At 48.9% G+C, this 19,188-nt stretch overlaps 3 protein-coding genes across 3 annotated transcripts; all 3 read right to left on the reverse strand.

The window, feature by feature from the left end:
* Positions 1 to 1,101: 1,101 nt before the first annotated feature.
* Positions 1,102 to 2,979, reverse strand: BCR38DRAFT_490046 (uncharacterized protein; the record flags this gene model as incomplete). Its single annotated transcript, XM_040864471.1, has 3 exons — positions 1,102 to 1,993; positions 2,057 to 2,172; positions 2,224 to 2,979. 3 exons carry the CDS (start codon positions 2,977 to 2,979, stop codon positions 1,102 to 1,104), a joined length of 1,764 nt encoding a protein of 587 aa, XP_040710793.1.
* A 3,594-nt stretch (positions 2,980 to 6,573) lies between these two features.
* BCR38DRAFT_490047 (uncharacterized protein) lies at positions 6,574 to 8,171 on the reverse strand (the record flags this gene model as incomplete). Its single annotated transcript, XM_040864472.1, has 3 exons — positions 6,574 to 6,896; positions 6,958 to 6,973; positions 7,128 to 8,171. The coding sequence occupies 3 exons, from the start codon at positions 8,169 to 8,171 to the stop codon at positions 6,574 to 6,576; spliced, it is 1,383 nt and encodes a 460-aa protein (XP_040710794.1).
* A 6,536-nt stretch (positions 8,172 to 14,707) lies between these two features.
* BCR38DRAFT_354257 (multicopper oxidase-domain-containing protein) lies at positions 14,708 to 16,582 on the reverse strand (the record flags this gene model as incomplete). Its single annotated transcript, XM_040856865.1, has 2 exons — positions 14,708 to 16,131; positions 16,201 to 16,582. 2 exons carry the CDS (start codon positions 16,580 to 16,582, stop codon positions 14,708 to 14,710), a joined length of 1,806 nt encoding a protein of 601 aa, XP_040710795.1.
* Positions 16,583 to 19,188: the final 2,606 nt, after the last annotated feature.

Raw genomic sequence — 19,188 nt, forward strand, 5'->3', positions numbered from 1 at the left:
ACCAACGTCGCTTACAAAGTGACAGCACGGGAGGCTTTCTTCGTCAGCAAAAACATGCTTCTGATAGCGGCAACTACATGCAACCACAGCCCCAAGTACCATATCCGCAACCTCCAGGATCATGTTCCCACGGGCAAGAGACCCGACTGTCCGGCTATCAATGCACAGGAGATGGATGCCAAAGACGTGGTGGGCGGAGGCACCTTGATTTGCTGCCAATCATCATCAGCTTGTTTCCTCTATTGCCTCTGTGGGAAAATTTACCAGATCAGGCAAGATCTCTGATTTTACTGCGATACCGGGCAAAAATGGGTTCTTACGATGGGAAGGTCGTCGGGTAGTCCTTTGATTGGGAAGCATTCGAGTTGGCGCGAGTGGCTGGCTGTCTCTACATGTATAACTCTAGGTGTAGGTCGTAAGCCCGTGCACTATAATAGCATCCAGTTGACCCCAGTGTGCGTTAGAATCCTCACGTGCTTCGTGTGAGGTCAGCTGAACATATCGGTATCGAAACTTATATTTCTAGCAGCATGTACCTTCCTATTCGTGACTGAGGGTTCTCGGGCCTGGGTTGCTGCTATGCCCAACCACCATGATGACCATTAACATGAAGAATGAACCACCCAATATAGGCTTTATACTCATCGAGGGAGTAAGACTGCAGCATTGACAGGGTACAGTTTCGCGTCATGCGGCGAGGTTAGTGGCGGAATTGAGGCTACTGCGACGTTTCCAGTCGTTGGTCCCCGTCCTTGATAGTCCAGTCGTAGGAGGTGATCGGCAATGTTCTTTATCGAAAATGGATATGCCTCCGACTTACAGGGCTTGCACGAGATTGTCGGGTTCTGTCGATCTCGGACATGCCGTCGGAACGGTCCTTGGTCCCTCCTTGTGGCTTGGCTTTCGGATCGTCTCTATAGTGCTAGACTGTTTTCGCCGAATTGGTATCTTAAGGGTTGTTCGAGGGAAGTCGGCAAGAAATTCGTGTGTGGCGATGTACTATGTCTGATGGAGAATGACAAACAATAACTCAAACTTGTTGTTTGGTATAAGATGCAGTTTCTAGAACGGTCAAATTCTATGAGAACATCTCGCTTTTCATTACTCGACTTTGATCACACCTAGAATGTGTCTCATCGCGCTTCGTTCACTCCACTGAGTGCCTCGAACATATCTCAAATCCAAAAATCTGCATAGCTCCAAGTCCTCTTGAGATACAAGTTCCGGGTTCGCTGAGGCATGGGGTCCTAGCACCTCAATGAGGAGCTGCTTGTAAATGCTTGGCTGGCCCATCTTGTCCGAGTGATCTACTGAAGTCGCCATTTTTGACGTTGAGAAGCAGTCTCCGGCGATGCACATCCATATTAGTGTCGCACTCTGTGTCGGAGTAGAGTCTTCCAATAAAGAAGGGTCAATCATCGAGTTCTCTGGCTGTGGTCCTCTTCGGCTCGTCAGAATTATTGTCATGTGTCGGGTCAAAAGATCTAGTAGCACTGTCTCTCCACAAGGAAGGTCTAGCGTCGGTTCTCGCAGGTATAATATCGTCAGAATTCGCATCGCAGATTCAATTGCTTTGGAATACGCGTCAACTGAGAGGTCCATTGAAACTGGGGTCGGGAAATCCTGCGCGCTCAAGGGGAATTTGCGGCTCATCTTCGGTGTGATGACTTCGTCGAAATCTCGTAGTGCCTCTGGTTTAGAGAGTAGTTGGTATTTCAGGAAGAAGAAATACTCCATGAGAGCATCAGGCTCGAACTTTGACTTGGTGCCCTCTTTCTTTTTGCAATAATCCAGACAATCGTTGAAACCAGCCACGCTTGCTATCGTCTCGACAATTTCTGTGTCAATATGGCATGCATTGAGGAGGCGCTGTACAGCACGTGAATTTCTCTCCTGGTGTGCTTCGGGAAGTACAGACCGGAGGTCAAGTCGGGGCTTCACGCACGATACGCAAGGCCTAGTTGCAGCTGAGACGGCTCCAGCCAAGTCTGCCCTGTCGTTTTCAAGAATCATCAGTTTATCGATGAACGATGTGATGCTCTCGTGTTCAACTTACTTTCGTATCGCGCCTAAGGTCCTGACGTCTAGTTTCTCTTGGCCCCCAACAAGGTCAATCAAATGTACGAGCCCTTTCATATGCACATACCAATGGTCGTGTTTTCCCTGGTAGCCCTGATGGATTGCAGTCAGTCATGTGCTGCTTACACGAGGTATAATGCTTACAGCAATTATTGCTAGAGCTGCAACAGCATGCATGGTAATTTCCCGTGCCAAACCGCTTTGCTCTTTTTGGTTCAGCCTTCGGTTGATGATGGAGCACAATTGCGAGGTAAGTGATGTCAGCCCGGGCGAGTCCTTCTTTCCTGATCTGATGGCATCAAACAGGGCGCCCAGAGCAATGGCACTATGGAGAATGGTAGGGTCCTGGACCAGCCATATATCCCGATCGGAGAATTTTAACGGGTTGTATGTTAACATGCCGTACTCCTTGAATGGGGACGCTTTGTCGGGGACAAATGCAAGTGTCATGAACAACAACCTTTTGCTCGAATCCCGGAGATTCTTGGGGAGCTTATACGAAGCCCAGGCTGGCAGCGATCCCAATTCCTCGTAGTTTTCCTCCAGACCGAACCGCTGGCACGATTCTCGGATTGGGTGGTTGCCTGATGATTCCGAAGAAGTCCTCCGCTTCCTCATACTCGCCGGCTTGAGCCTAGATGCTCTTTCGGCATCTTTCGAACCCCTGGACCTCCTCTTGGGCTGCGTGTATTTCTTTTCATCCTCTTCGTTGTTGATAAAGGTGAGCGTTGTAGCGACAGGAAGGGAAAAGCCAGCCCTCGCTCGGGGTTTCTTTGACGCGTGGTCTTGCACTGAAGAGTTTACAAATGCGGTCCCCTTGTGTTTCTGCTTGGTCACTTGAAACCCTCTCCGAGTTGAGATCATGGCCCCATTGCAGACGGTGGCATTGAAGTGATCCATCTGTACGTCGCTGAAGGGTATGGTGGGTACTCATAGGTGATGTAGACCGCCTCAGGTTCATGCCAGATTGCGTTCCCAAGCGGGAAGAGCTGGTTTTATGCGATGGTTGGTGATGGTGCTAGTCGTTTATGGTGGTATCTCCAAGTATCTGTGCTATGTCAATCCCCTGGCCATATTTACTTGGCGCAGCAACCGGTAGACGCGGGACTAGTCGAGGCTCAAGCTGCCGATCCGATGCCTGAGAGTCATCAAATCCTCTATTTATTTCCTATCGCCACAGTGGCTAACCATGAGCCACGACGTTGCTTTTCTTGGCAAGTGAAATGGCCCTTGGAAGCTTCCACCGGTAAGGATGGGAACATAGGGTTGGGATTGCTCAAGCGGGAGGCGAAAGAGGTTTTGAAGGAACATATGCCGGGCCGTCAGTATAAAATCAATAATATCGAATGCATGTAGGTTGAGGAGGCCCGATCGTGGCCGGCACGCCTACATACGTAGCGTCGTGAACATGGCCCCGCAGCCAGTTGAGTTGCAGTGCTTTGCAACTCGGCAACGGCTGCATCTGTCTGCTGTTGATCCTCTACCGCCGTCAATTGCTGGTTCAAAGTTACGTTAGGGCTGAAAGAGGCGGAGACGCTGCCGCAAGATGAACAGGGAAGCATTCCGAAAATCTTGGCATAAATGTATCTCGTAAGTTGCGTCCCGGACACTAGACCCCATATGGTATCCTTTCCCTTTTGGGGACACAAATCTGTTCTCTCAATTGGCCGGAGTCATCAAGTTGGACCATACATTAGCTTGACAGCACCCTGCACGAGGCAGTAATGATACGTTTCTCGGGGTGAAGATTCACGGCTCCTTTTGCGCTGTCGTCTTTCGTTCTTGACGATATTGGTGGAACTCTCCAGGTCTAGGGTCTCAACGGTCTCGGCAGTCACCCACTCAAATCGTGCCTAATGGCGTAGAGGAGAGCCCGGGCTATCCAGGCAGCCGCGAAAGTGTGGGGGAACTCCAGGCAAGCGGGCTACGCCGTCTCGATATGACGTTGCCGGACTATTGTTGTTATGGCTTATTTCGGCTTGTCCGCAGAGCATGTTACCGTCAAGCTGACACTGCTGATATGGTATTCGCCTGGCAAAGAGATCCGCGAACCCCCTTCATGGATAGCCACCAGGGCCAGAAGGTGCACTGTTCGAGTTGAGTCGGAATCCTTCTACCAAATGCTCAATCCTACTCGTTCTCTGAAATAGAAGCTGAAGCAGCGAGTTTCTAATCAAGCCTCTGACGTAGGTATGTATCTCAATCTTGTCCAATACGGTCAGTCGAAGGGGAAAACAGAATTTTAACCCCGGCTCAACTTCAGATGAATACCTTATTTTTGATCTTTTTGATTATGCCAGAGTCCTGGTGGATGATAATTTGGCGGATTTCATTTCTTCCATATCTCCGGGAACCCTGCCTTTAGGTGGTCTATGGACCTGATTTCTCAGACACAGCCCGAAAAAGTCTCCGGTTTTCGACCGAGCAAGTAATCTTCGGAATGCACAGTCATGACATAACGCCTCGCTTGGAGCTAGTCATGCCTGTGAACCGGAACGTCTATTTCAACGAGCCGCCTAAAAAATAGCTTGGGCATGTTTCAGAAAGGTGATGTAAGTGTTGCATCATTTGCATTTCGAACCATGACCAACGCTCCCCGGCCCGCTCCCACTGCACCCTTATATGTCAGGATAGCGCTAGTGGTGTAGCTGGAGGAGAAGTCGACGGGCCTACTCGTCGTCAGTGCCTCGGTTCCCAAAAACTCGCTGTTTCGACATCTGCCGATATATCTTCATCACAATCTCATGAAGCTGGGATAAAGTAAGGTGCTTACGGTAAGGATAAGTTTCCTCGGGCATTGTGATCGTCTCAGTGGGTACCGTACAGTTGGAATCGTGGGGGCCTCTTGGCTTGCAAGGAGGCCCCAGTCCGTCCCAGCGGGCCGTTGGGACTTACGGTTAGGGCTTGGCAACATTTGCAACGTCCCGGTGACCAGTCATCTGGGTAACAGAGTCGATTGGTACATAATGACCATGCCTCGGTCAAGACAAACCCCCAGACAGACTGTTGCTATTGATCACTCTATCATTTCTATCATGTTAACAGGATCTGAATGGCGTTTATGTAATAAATATGTAACCATTTATTTTCACAAATTATAAGACCAGTATTTTTAGAACACAATGTATGATAATCAGAACAAGGGAGTATATTTTTACTCTTGCTCTTAGCCAGTATTTACTATGCTGACTCAGAATAAACACCGACACGGTGAGGTCTAAGTATAGATCCTTGTGTATACTCGTTATATCATGTTTGAGTGTTGGGGCGCTCCTGGCTCAATAATGACAACCCAGGGACCGGAATCCTACTCAAGACACTTTCCTGGTTTATGTTTGTGTCTCGGTCCGGTAAGCAACCAAAATTTTACCAACTACTATGAAGATTTCTAACGGCCAAATCAACCACTTTCAGCTGCTAGGAGGGTACAGGGCACGGATAAATCTAACGCGGCCGGGAGGAACCTTGCATCTTGGAGCATAGCCCTAGTCCAAGTTCGATCCACAGCATCGCGTTTAGTGACCTCTCATACAGGATACAATTAGCATTGGAAATAGCAGTAGATTGTGCATCGTAACTCTGATTTACTGCACATAATGAGGGACAAAATATGAAAGGGTATTCACTGCATTATTGGTCTTCTTCACCTAGTTTGAGGATTATCGCCCATTCCTTTGACCCACAGGAGACATCATGTCATCCTCAAGGTTTAATATTAGACGATACAACCTCATAATGATACAACATTCACATTAGGCCGTGCATGGTCGTTCATTGATATGTCTTCAAGTTGTGAGGTGATTGGCCATTGTACGACGCTGTCTCAGCTGTCTTGAATCCACATTCAAGGTAACGGATGTGACAGTAGGTAATGTCATGCCTAAATATGATCGGTGGAAATGACTGAGAGGTATGGCTGTCATCTCGACATTGTAGTTTGAGCATAATGGTGGTCTAGAATGATCACTCGTGTGTATATAGGGGATTTAAGATGATTCGCGGAAATCCCAGTGACATATTATGTGACGCCTTCCCAGCTTTACATGCCAAATAGTGCGAATCTTCAATAATATCTTTCCAAACCTGAGATTATGACGCCAGCTACCCGGGAACATGAAATATTTCACGTCGAGGTGAATGTATCCTCTTATCCCTAACAGCTGCTGTTAAAAACTGGCAGCAGCTTGCTTACTCAGCATTTACATGGCTATTTACTAACCATGTGATCATCGACTAAGTCAACTCGCATTCGAAGACCACTCACTTCACTATACATATGGATCGTTACAGAGATTTCAAGCCCGGAGGCTTGAAACAGCATTTGTTATTCAGGCGCAAATTCCATGAAATCCAACGCACAAACTGAGAGCAAAAGTCAATGGCCAACAGGCTTCGACGGGTATTCAAGCGTATACTAACCCTGTCGCAATAATTGAGAGAAAGCCTTCCTGAGGGAACATCCCGGCATGGGAAAGAGAAAACACACTACTACGCTCAGGGGATCGAGCCAAGGAAATCAAACGTGAAAGGGTCACTGATATTACCCATCAAGTAACATAAGACCTGACCACCAGAAATGCCGTAGAGTCGGGCATTAGCGGTCATGGCAATACTCGTGAAATTGGGCGCCGCTGGCCCACCAAACAAGTTCAGTGCACTTTGCGGCCTCCAATTGTCCAGCTCGAAATTCCAATGCTTCCCTATTATGGTGCCGTTGGGGTAAAGAGCCGACATAAAGGCGTCCCTCCTATGGTTGATCGAGGTTGCGGCAAAGTGGTTCGTCAATGAGGTCGTTATTTCGTACATCACGTTGCGACCTGAATTTGGCCATGTGGTCAATTGAATGCATCATGGCGGAATTAACATGGAGGATTTTACCTGTATCTATCCACCACTGTTCAACTCTCGGTGTTAGTAAATGCTGACTGGATTCCGTTTTAAGGGAGTTTACGTCACGTCTCAGGAGTAGAGGTTGATTTGGAACAAGTTTCCCACCTAAGATATGAAAGGCAAGCAGGAAGAAAAAAACCCCATGAGCAGCTACTCACCCAATTAGTAGTATAATCCTGCCACGCCGAACCAAGTATATTATTCGTCTCGTAAAACCCCCACACATAATCCGAGTCGTTTCCATAATTCATCGATATCAACGTGGCACTCGAGTTAAGAGCGAGTCGTGTGCTCGCAGTGCTAGCATCCCAGTCGTAAGTCGAGTTCGCAATCACAAAGTTCTGATCCTTGTCCTCAAATGCTAGATAGAACCTGCCTTTTCCGCAGATGCTAGGATTGTCGCATCGCTGCCATACGGCGGCGAGTTGGGATCCGTTCGCCGTCGTTATCGTCACGTCCCGGTGTGGGCCCAGGCTACCTCGACTCCAGTCCTGCAGAATAGGATCATGGGTGGTAATTTCGGTGACGATGTTCTCTGGTGTGAGGAAAAACACGTTTAATCGGTTCGACGTTATGTTGCCGAAGTCATGAGGGTCGGAGTTGGCGGCGGCAGCGATTGGAGTTCCGGAGAGCATGGCCAAGGGGTCGGATTTTTCAAAGATTCCGGTTATGTTGACCATGGCTGTGGTGCCATCGTTGTTATCGATATAGGCCATCAAGGAGTCATCAGGATCCTGGAAGAAGACAGCATGAACTTCAGCATCGGGCCCAGTGGTCCAGTTCACTGCGGCTAGGTTGGATACACCGAGTATCATCGATTTCCTCGGTGGCGATCTGGAGTTTCGAGTCGCGGCGACGACCCCTCCGGCAATGCCGCCAATGATGAAGAGCACTAGTACCACCACTATCGCAAACTTCCACCTGCCGAGACCGAGGATCTTCAGTCTCCTCTGGTCGTTGCTTGTTTCCCGCTTCTCCCTTGCAGCATTGTCACTGGTGGGATTACTCGAGGGTTTAACCTGTAGTTGCCTAGAGGTCCAGGGTTTGGGAGATGGCGGCAGACAAACGGGCTGTTTCTCGTCGTCCCAAAATGTTATGGCTGGCTCTTTCTGGTCGTCGAATGGCGAAATGGCATCCGGGTCGCAGACTTCCAGGTTGCTCGGGGTAACCACAGTCTTACTCGAAGCTCGCCTGAGCGACATATTGTCGTCCTAACCCTACAAAGACACGAAGTCTTGTGTTTCAGGAGAACTGTCAGGAGCTGGTACATCCAGTAATGGCGAAGGCATCCACCGTGGTGATATATATATAACATAGGGAGGGAGCAGCCGTCGCTAACTTGAGAATCGGTCCCATGCTCGGTAGCACAATGAATTGCCCTCGCTTGAACATGCGGCTTTCGTAAGTTGCGTTGGTATCGCAATCAACGAAACCTGGTCGCGCAGGGGCAGAAGTAGGGCCAAGAAGCAGGATAGTGGCAATATCATCCTGAAAGCGGGATTGGTTGGAATATGATGTCTGCCTTGTGTTATCGTTCTAGACAGCCCCTACTGACGTATCTGAGTTATCAACCACCTTTGATAGGTCCCAATTTATGCAGCCGCCTTCCTGATGCTGCAGGTGTTACACCTACAGGACAGGACAATTCCCTCACCGAGAACCAGAAAGGTGTTCGCGAACATGAGCGAATCGGTCGAACATCGCCTTGAGAGACAGGAAACAAGGTATCGCAATTCCACAGCGTTATCTTCCCGTAGATAGTGAAAGTCCTAGATTCGAAGCCGGTTACCGGGGTTCATAAATGATTGTGCAGACATGCTTACTAGAGGCGAAGAAGGACGGGCAGACAGATCTAGAAACAGCCGGGGCGTCGACACATAATGCAGTGCAAAGCTGAAGCCCGCATCTAAGACTTGCACCGACGCACCAACCCGGAGCAACCATCAGGGAACCCCAGCTTGCGGTAGTTCTGTTCAAGGATAAGTCTTTTCCATTGAGATGTGCTGAACCTTGAACTCATGCTCCAGAATTTGAGCAGGTTTGGACATCCAATTATTGAGGGCTGGCTTCAATATCTCGAATATGCCAGATCTTCACGCAAGATGTGGCTAACCGCATTGACCACCTTTTTGCATGCACCCCCATTTTGCAGGGTCTAACTGAATCAACCTAAATACTTCGTCCATATTATCTATATACAGAACATACTTAATTTAAGTGTCCGAAGACTTAGATATATTCTTTCGAGCCCTCTTTTTAGGAGGGACCCTTCCTTCGAGAAAAGTATCAATTTCTAACTGCTTATCCGGTAAAATAGGCCGTATTCGCTTATTTCGCTTGTCCTGGGCTGTTCGGATCGCTGATAAGTTAACGAATACTTTATTCGGGTCTGGCTCGACGGGCTGGCGTATATCTGGAGCGTATTTAACGAGTTCTTTATGTAGTTTCTCGTTTTCGATACGTAATTTGGCATTCTCGGCGGCCTGGAGTGTAAGGGCCTTGCCCGCCTTGCCTACTAGGGTACGAACCTTACGAGATATCCCGCCCTCGGCTTTCTCTATCGACTGTAGTTGGCTAGATAGTTGCTGCGCTTTCTGAGGAGTAAAAACAACTAAAGGTGGTGATATATGAGGCGGAGGATCTGGTGTATGAGGCTCCGGAGGATCACAAGATACGTCGACTAGTCCTTCGGAGCCTAGGGGCCATATACCAGTCTTCCGCCAGCCAGATTTAATATTTTCCGTAGTAAAGGCTCTCTCCGAGGCACGTAGATATGCTTCTAGCATACGTTGCTTGTAAATTGGGGCTGTAGCCTTGTAGGAAGCGTAAGCCCTGAGCTCTTGGCGGTAGTAGGTCTTCAAAGGTGAGAACGGCCCGACATCGCACGGCTGGAGATCGTCACTGCAGTGTGAGGGTAAATACAGCACGGCGACTCTATTCGAGTAGGCTTTCCACATAAATTCGGCATGAATATGTGTCTGGTGGCCGTCGAGGATAAGGAGTCGCCATTCGGTACCCCTAGGCTTCGTCTCAGGGAGAAAAATCTGACCTAACCACCTATTTGCGATAACTGTCATGCCGCGCCAGGGGTTGCAATCCTTGCCACTACGCCACCGTACCAGGTGTCTTCACCAAAAGAGACCAATACCAAAGTCAGGGACTTTGGTATCTGCAACCACTTATCAATCTGTTCAGACCAGTGTGGGTCAATCACGTGACTACCGTCACAATAACTTTATTACTCCAGCCCTTACTCGTCGCGGTGTATTCCCACTCAGGGATATTTTGGTCTGGGAACCACTGTGCTTGGACTCTCTTGCCGGAAAATACGCAGACAGGTGTACCCCGTTGGGTATGCGAAATGTACTCTAACCAGGATGATACGTGACCCCATGGGGGGTTACCCTATAGCGATAGATAAGATAGATAAAGATAAGATAAGAGCTATAAAAGAGCTCTGCCAGGCCAGAATAGCTGACCTGGCCATCCTTTCCCAATACAACAATTCACACCCCATATGCACTCGCATCACAGGAGCACCACGACGAAGCGTCCGACTTTGATACGCGTACCCGGTGTGAATTAGATGTCCCAATAACCGTACCATGCCCAAATTCCCCCTCTTGGACACCTGTCTCATCCATATTATACTTGTGACGGTGGTCACGTGATTGACCCACACTGGTCTGAACAGATTGATAAGTGGTTGCAGATATCAAAGTCAGGGACTTTGGTATTGGTCTCTTTTGGTGAAGACATCTGGTACGGTGGCGTAGTGGCAAGGATTGCAACCCCTGGCGCGGCGTGACAATACTCGTTGTCGGGTTTGATACGATACTTCGTACGTAAGCGTTCGAGGAGGGTGTAGAAGTCTCGGATCTTGTTCGAATCGGACGCTCTAACTCGGCTAGCATCTACGACGCGCCCAATTTTGGTACGTATCTGTGGATGGCGGCTAACGAAGTGATCCACCCAGTGTTGGCCGAGTGTATTGTTATCCCCTTGAGCAAGGAGGATTTCGGCAGCGAAGTCGGCCACATAACGCTTGCTAGGAGCCCGTCCACACACTTCTTTGTGTAGGATCCAGTTCACGATAACCTCTTGCTCTGGAGTCAACTTTTGTTGCCTGGAGGCCGCGTCGCGATGCGAATTACCGTGACGAATACGGTAGGACAGTGTAGTCCCCTTGATACCGTACCGATGAGCTGCTACGGCCTGGGAAGAGCCCTGACGGACAAGCTCTTTAGCGCGTTCGATTCGCTGCTCAAAATCGTCCAGACTATTCTCCACTGGATTAGCCATTTTGTACGTAGATAGGGAGCAATTGCGAGGTAAATTGAGAGACGTCGTGTTGTTGAGGCGTAGAAATTCCCTGCAAAATGGGGGTGCATGCAAAAAGGTGGTCAATGCGGTTAGATTTCTCACGGCATTGCTGTGCCGGCTAAAGTTGCAATCACATCGGACTCGGTGCTGGTGGAGCCTCCGGGTATTGCGGATTTCGGGGCCTAGATATTGATTGCCGAGCTTTAAGTTCCCAGTGCCAAGCATTTCATGATGGGGCACTCCTTTGAGCCTTAATCGGGAATTTCCAGCTGTGTCGCTCGCATTGCAATAAGTAGGGTTCTCTCCTGGACCTTGGGGGATGGTTCATCTCGTGTCGTCAATTTCTTCGAGGCCAGAAAAACTCTTCTGACAAAGCGGTAGCTCATTATTTCCTGCCTTGCCTGCTTTAGTTTGTGGTCTCCTGATGTACCTGCGCAGAAGTTAGGGTGCCGTATCCGGATAAGCGGCATCGCGTGAGGGTAATCTCGTAGATCCAATCTCCCCGATCCGTATCCAATACTCATAGGTAGCATTGGGCAAGTTGTGATTTGCAAAGCAAGCCTTGCACGAAATTGCGAAGAGCGAAGAACTAAATCAACATTTCAGAAATCATCACATCACACACGAGGTGAGAGAAACCAGTGACTTGAACAATTAAGGAAGCTGAAAAGCATCCAATACTATATTTGCTTCCGTAATGAAATCGTAAACCAGCCTTCTTTGGAAACCGGTGCCATTCTTTAGATCCGTGAATCCTGTCGGCATGCCGACAGCCGCAGCACGCAAAAACAACGTAGATCGGTCGCTTCCCACTTCATGCCATGAAAAACAGAGAATTCCACGGGCGCCTGTCAAGACAGTTCGCACAGCGGTCCTGTCTTTCGCCATGTGTATGTGTCAGGTGTGGGCTTGACTATCATCTTGTGACCGGAGTCCGACAGGACCAATCCAGCCACTTCTTTCTTCGTTCGCTCACGCTCTTCGCATTGCAGCTCAGGCTCAGAGACACAGGTCACAGCACTCCGCACAGCACTCGCATCCCTCCTCACAGACACAGCAACAGCAGAGGGCTGCCAAACAGGCCGTCAAGCAGTTGCCACCGCCACCTGACTTCTGGGGAGGTGCCTGCTGTTGGTATTGCATTTGGGGTTGACCACCGGGAGGTCCATAGTACTGACCCTGGGGAGGACCGTAGGCCTAGTTGAATGTCAGCATTTCCATGCTTTTATCTCCAGCGGCGCGAACGATAAGGTGGATGAATCAATCGCGAGGTTATATTCGGGTATTGATGATGGCTGCGGTGTTGCACTTGGGAGGAGTGGCGCAACGGTCGAGGTGCTTGCCAAACGAGGCTTAAAGAGAAGACATACAGGTTGAGGCTGTTGCGGGTAACCACCGTAGCCCTGAGGAGGGCCCTGCTGGTAGTACTGGTTGCTTGCCATTGTTTTGGTGTTCTGTGGTCTGCGCAGACGCCAATGTCAGCTCATGAATCCAGTCACTTGCGGTCAAAAGAGACCAACGAGCCAGGTCAAGCCACTAGAAAGAGTCCATGGCTTCTGCCAAGTTTTGGGGGAACGCACTATTTGCTTGGCAATGGCCGGTTGGTATCACAAGTTTGATGGTTTGTGACGATGATGATGGTTGCAGGTCGTCAAATTGAGTGAGTGCGATGTTTTCGCGGGTGTAAGAATGAAGTATGCAGGAGGCGTCAGGATTGTAGGAACAGATGAAGGAAATAAAAGTGGATGTAGGCTATCGAGTCTAGCTTGGCTTGCAGGGTGCTTGGGAGGCCACTGGGGGTCAAATAGTGAATGGTTGTTCAAGTTTCAGCGGCAGTGGAGGGGTCACAAGTTGGGTCGCATGGGGCGGATAATGCGTCAAACTCCACACTTCCAGAGCCATGCCCATAACCTAGGTACCTAAAAACTGCAGGGCCCAAGAATCAACTGTTCCATGTGTTTACAATGCTTAATAAGCCAGACCTCGTCGGAAATGTATGTCGCTGTCTGCATCCATCTGATTTGCTGTTGCCAAAATATCTATCTGGACGGAGTCTACTCAGCCACGCGTGGCAGGTCTAGAGATACCGGTTGCGAATCATGGTGGCTCAGATCGATTGAGTTGAATCCGCAACCGTCAATAAATTACCACCGGGCTGTAAATCTGGCATTTCCATAGGACCTGGGCTACCGGATCAACAGTCAGCTTGCCAGTTGTCCCAGTGCTCAAATCAACAGCTACATTTATTTTGTCGGTCTCGTTCATCAAATCGGATCTACTGGTCGTCTATGGCTGACTTCAACCGCTGTTAGTATTCGCTATACTTGGCATAACGCTGTTACAGCTTGCAGACAAGTCATACTCTGAACCCCGCTAGATACAGGACTAATGAAGTGTTTCGGCTTTGTCCGAAGCGCTTAACCAGGTGCCGAACATCCGTGATGAATTTGCCATGTTGCAGCAAGGATGATTGAATATCAAGCAAGCCAAGCTTTAACACTGCCAAAGATTGTGGCGACTCGTGTCAAATCTTCGTGACACCTTCCATTGTCAAAGGTCGCCTGGTCGCTCAGCCACATTGCTTTCGCAAGCGAGCCAACTTTCCATGCAACAATGACCTCGGGCATGTTCATGTTCATGAGGAATTGGTCTTCAAGCCAACTCCGTGGCCATAAATTTCAAGGCCCCATTGTTCTCGGGAGCGCACATTGAGACAATTGGGTCTTAATAGGTTTCTATTAGACATCCATGCTAGCAAAAGCAAGCGTTAACAGGCAGACTAGAGTTCGCGATGAAGTATTGACTCTATTGCGTCGTCATGGTGGAAGGATTCGGCTCAGATCCACCTGCATCTAAATGTCATCCTTTAAATACCAGACAGTCAAACCTAGACCAAGCATTCCAGAGTAAACTCAGCACATTGCCTGACCTTGAATCCTTGAATCCAGGCGACTGAACAACATATACGTGAGGGTCGAATTTCCACGCGACGCGTAGGGCTGAGTTCTTGGACATGGCGTCGAATGCCAAGAACAATCACAAATAATGCCACAGGTCTTGGTATCGCCTCCCGCTTCCCCAGATTATCAGGCCGTTCTTGGCAGCGAGGATCGTCATGTCGGGATCCTTTGATCTATTATTGCTCAAATTACAGTTGATTCACCACCTAAGTAATCATGGTCTGAGTCTTGGCTAACCCAAGTTTGCATCCCAAGTTTTGACCTAATATTACACACACCCTTCGCGGCTTATGAGTAATAAACAAGGTGTATGTGGCAATATGTACGGGATATGTACATTTACAGTGACAGCACAAGACATCTTCACCTCCGAGAGCATCTGAACATATCGTAACCGATACCAAACTCAGAACACTCACCCAAACCCAGTTATCATGAGACTACTTTTAGCCACATCATCTGTCATCGTTATGGAATCCAAAAAAAATGTCGTCACTCGGTGGTGCGCCCTTGTATAACTCCTCTCGATCAGCACCGCATAACCGTCTATTTTCTTCCGGTAATGCCCAACTTTTCATGTCCTCTAGCCTCGAGGCGAACTGCATCGCCATCCCGGCTTCACTATGCCAAATCATATGGCAGTGAAATAACCATACCCCTGGATTATCGGCTACGAAGCGGAGCAGCACCCACCCGAACCCTTCCGCCGTTGCGGTATCCCGCTTCAAGGGGTTGTCGATAACGGTCGAGTTATTCGGGTCGAGGAGCCCCATTCCCTGAGGCTTGAGTCCCAAGGCCTTATACCCCGGGAAATACCCATGACCGGCGCCGAGAATCCACATTTGTGTGCCGTGTAGATGAAACGGGTGGCTTCCTTCATCCATGTTCTGGAGAATAACGTCAACAGTCTCAACTCCTTTGTTTGAGATCACCAGTTCTGAGGGGGCAAAAGCGGCGGTATTGATACCTTCTCCATTGAATGAAAAATTTGAGGATGCAAAGCCATCGAGAAATCGGTGGAGGGTAGGTTCTTGCAGATTGGGGCGGAAAGATGATTGGTTGATAACACCACGTTGCAACCTCCAGTCGCCAATGGCTAGGTTAATTCTGAGGTACCAGGAGTGGTCTGCGTACTCCGGCGCCGGTTGAGGTGGAGTTGGCCGGTATGTACTCCTTGAAGTCATGTCTTTACAGGTCTTGATGTAGTTGATGTTGGTATCGTTGGTCGTTGGGAGTCCAGACGTGTCAGACTGGCTACCCAGTAACTTCGAAGGCGCAGAATATTGGACGATGGCCTTGGCCTCGTCGACTCCGTCCTCCGGCATGTTTGGCTCGCCGAAGCATGCCTTTATCATCCTAGCTCGAAGCCAGTAGTTGTTTTGTGTCGCTTGGTTGGCAGTCAAAATAACACTGTACCGCTGACCAGGAGAGAGTATAATAACTGATTCTGCGGCTGGCTCGATCGTGGTACCGTCAACCTCTACAATGGGCAAACTTGAATGCTCGTCCACAGATACTTGAAACCAAGCAAATCCTCCAACGTTGGCGAAGCGAAGACGGTGGTTGGCACCCGGATTTAAATTCAGGACAGGTAGAGCAGTGCCGTCCCTGACACAGCGCCGCCCAGGATGAAGACTACAATCCACTTGGTTCAAACCATTAATGAGCGCTGCATTGGGAACAGGGGCGGCCTCGTTTCCCGGAGATAATGAGTCGCGCAGTAATCCACTGCCAGGATCGTAGTACCAGTCTTGCAGCAGCACCACCCGATCGGATTCGTAGCGAAGAGGGAGATTGTTTGCGGCGTCCCGATCGTGGATTACGAGTGGGCCAACCAGTCCGTCGAGAGACTGCACTCCTTGATGGCCATGGTAGAAATCTATATCACGAGATTAGAAAACTAGAATTTGTTATGGTTACATTGTAGAGATTGTGGGATGGTACTTACATGTACCAGCTTGACCTGTTAAGGTGAAGTTGTACCGGAACGAATAACCAGGAGCAATGGGACACTGAGTAACTCCTGAAGTACCATCCATAAAGTTGGTACCATTCTGGAATATGCCATGCCAGTGGATGGATGTAGCGTTCGTGGCAAGATTCAATACGTCGACGACAATGGTATCACCTTCGTTGACCTCTATCAGAGGACCAGGGAACTGACCGTCGATCGTCATCATGGGCTTGAAAACACCGTCGGGGTTGCCATCCTTATCAACAATAGTCCAATTGTAGTAACGGATCTGACTGGGGGCGCCAAAATCCCAATGCGGATCTAATACATAGTCATCATTCGGCCTTCTCAGGGGCTTGTTCACCAGCGCATCCATATCATCCACAGCCGACTGGGAGGGCTTATCGGTTGAAGGCCCCCTTGTCCCACTTGAGTCCGGCCTCAGGAGTAACCATACGTCGAAGAGTACGATAGCAAATATGATTATGACGGATAATGCCGAAGAGAACCAACGTCTTTTCTTTCGAAACTCGATTCCCTCATTCCCGTCCAGTTTCTCAAAACCTCCCTGTCCTGCCGGGAGTAGACTCTCATCTTGGCCTGCCTCGGCTTCCTGGGTCCCCGTCGCTGCAACGCGTTCCGGATCTCTGATATCTAGATTGTCTAGGCTGTGCAGCTCTTCCAGTTCAGTGTTGTAGTCTTCGCCCAGTGACACAGCTCCTCCCAATGGGTTGTAGGCAGCCATTGCTTCAGATTTTGCGAAATATGCCCGATAGATGAAGCAAGCCGGCCAGCGTGTCGCAAACAAGGAATGTGGAAAAGCCACCCGAGTATATACAGACCGCTATTTTGGTATATCAGGGCATCATCGTAGTTGGTATACACAACGAGAAGGGGAAGAAAAGAAAATAAAGAAAGGTCGCGTTGGACGTGAATACGCTGTCCGAGCTTAATCCCTCACCGAAATATTATTACAATATTGACAGATGGACAGAGTGGCGAATGTGAAAGACGTCGCGAAGGGCAGAGTTTATAAAGCACTGTAGCTAGATTGCGCCATTGGGGCCTGCTGCATGAGTGTGCAAGAAATGAATAGGGAAGGGTGAGTATTGAGACGCGTCCGAGGTGAAATTGATACCAACCTAAGTAAGTGTCTGAGGGACGGGGGTGAACGCGAAAGATTTTGGGACTGAAGTCAAGTTGCACAAGATCCTTCCCTGTCTGACTGTTTTAGGTGGGTGGGTGGACGTAGTGTCACACCATTGACAACATCATCACTTAATAGGTCACAACTGGAAAGCTTGCGCTAAAAATGCACAACTCGAGAAAAAGAGTTACCTGGCCAATAAACGAAGTATCATTGGTTGCAGCGTTTCATAGCGGCATTCAGACCCATTAATGCGGGATCAGCGCCGACGGTAGCTTAATCCACAACAGGCCTTGGCCTGGAACAGCTGCCGTTCCTTACGGCAGAGGATCTACCATAGTTTCGGCTCTCTAGTATGTAAGGCTGAAGTTTGAGACCTTAACGGTTAGTTAAGCGATAGACGGCCTCTTTCAATGTCGTGGATATTTACATAAATGAGTAGCCCTGCACTGGAAAATAGTTGTTGTGAGTTTTGGCACCCCTTTTGGAGGTTACTATGACGAACGACAAGTTCCGAGTGAACATGACCGAATGGCATACTTCTCTCAAGTGCAAAGGTATTCCATAAAAATCAAATTGTTTTAAAGACTATCAGATTGGTGTTTCCCATGGGCATGGTGTACTTTAAGACATGGCAGGGAGAATATGAGAATGGGATTCGAGTTTATTAGTCAGGGGTTGCTCAGTCCCATGGACACACTACAGCACATTTCCACTTTAAATGACGACGAGAATAATACCTGATACTTGGATTGATTAATTTGGTCACTGGCGAAAAGGGAAGACCTTATTCCGGTAGAGGCTGGAATTTGTGACGTTGGGACTCACGGCGATAGCGCTGGCATTCTGTCCATAGTATCTACGATTACGGAGTCGGCTTAAATTGAGGCTTGCCTAGCATGCAAGAACACATCGGGCACCATCTGCATATTGAACTACTTTGAAGATGGACTCGACGCTGACAAAGCGGGCGCACAAGTCTAGCTTAGCATGTGCCAGACGGATCGACACTGATGGCGGCCGTGACTCTCAAAGCCTTGCATACGGAGGACAGTGGAGAAGGTCGCTTGGGACAATCAGATGCCCACCGCAAGACAGCGTTGGTTGGCTGGCTGACTGGCTTGTATTGGATCTGGGCCTTCCAGGCTCAAAACATTGCGTCATGACAAGAAATGTCATGTTGAGCATGCAGGTAAGAAGGGGCTAGCGCTAGTTCGTGAAGTGCCCATCGAAACGAGCGGTGGTAAGTGTTGGCGAAGGATGCATTTTCGTGATGGGAGTACAGTTGTTGATAGATCGGTACTAGTCCCTACTGTCATACAACCAAGCACACATTGACAAGCACCTAATTTATGCATATTTAGACTTGAAAATATATACGTGCTTTGTAGAAGACGAACGCTTGACCCTGACGATTCAAGGCTGATTGCGGAGCTTTCTTAACCTGGAGAAGTCCATAAATACATAGCGCTAGTGCTCCAGTGTAGCTGGAGGGAGGGGCTACTCCCAAATTTGGAACATCGCGGATCACGACAACTCTATCTCTAGCCTTGTGCCTGCCCTCTTTTTGCTGTGCCTTCGTCGCAAAAGTCCCGTCTGATTCTCGTCCAGCTCGAAGACGTTATATCCAATTTGCAAATTCGCTTCTTGCTACATAACCAACTTTTTTCCTCCGTTCTATCCCTTTGGCCACTCTAGCTGCACTTGGCGCAAACACCGTTCTAGATCTAGGCACCGAGATAAAACAAAGTCTCCCGACTTATTGTTGCACTTTCAACATCTGCGACCACTTTCGATACTATTACTTTCGCCTTGCCGAGACCTGACGGTTGAAT

Source organism: Pseudomassariella vexata, assembly GCF_002105095.1.
Source record: "Pseudomassariella vexata strain CBS 129021 chromosome Unknown BCR38scaffold_19, whole genome shotgun sequence".
Classification (NCBI taxonomy): domain Eukaryota; kingdom Fungi; phylum Ascomycota; class Sordariomycetes; order Amphisphaeriales; family Pseudomassariaceae; genus Pseudomassariella; species Pseudomassariella vexata.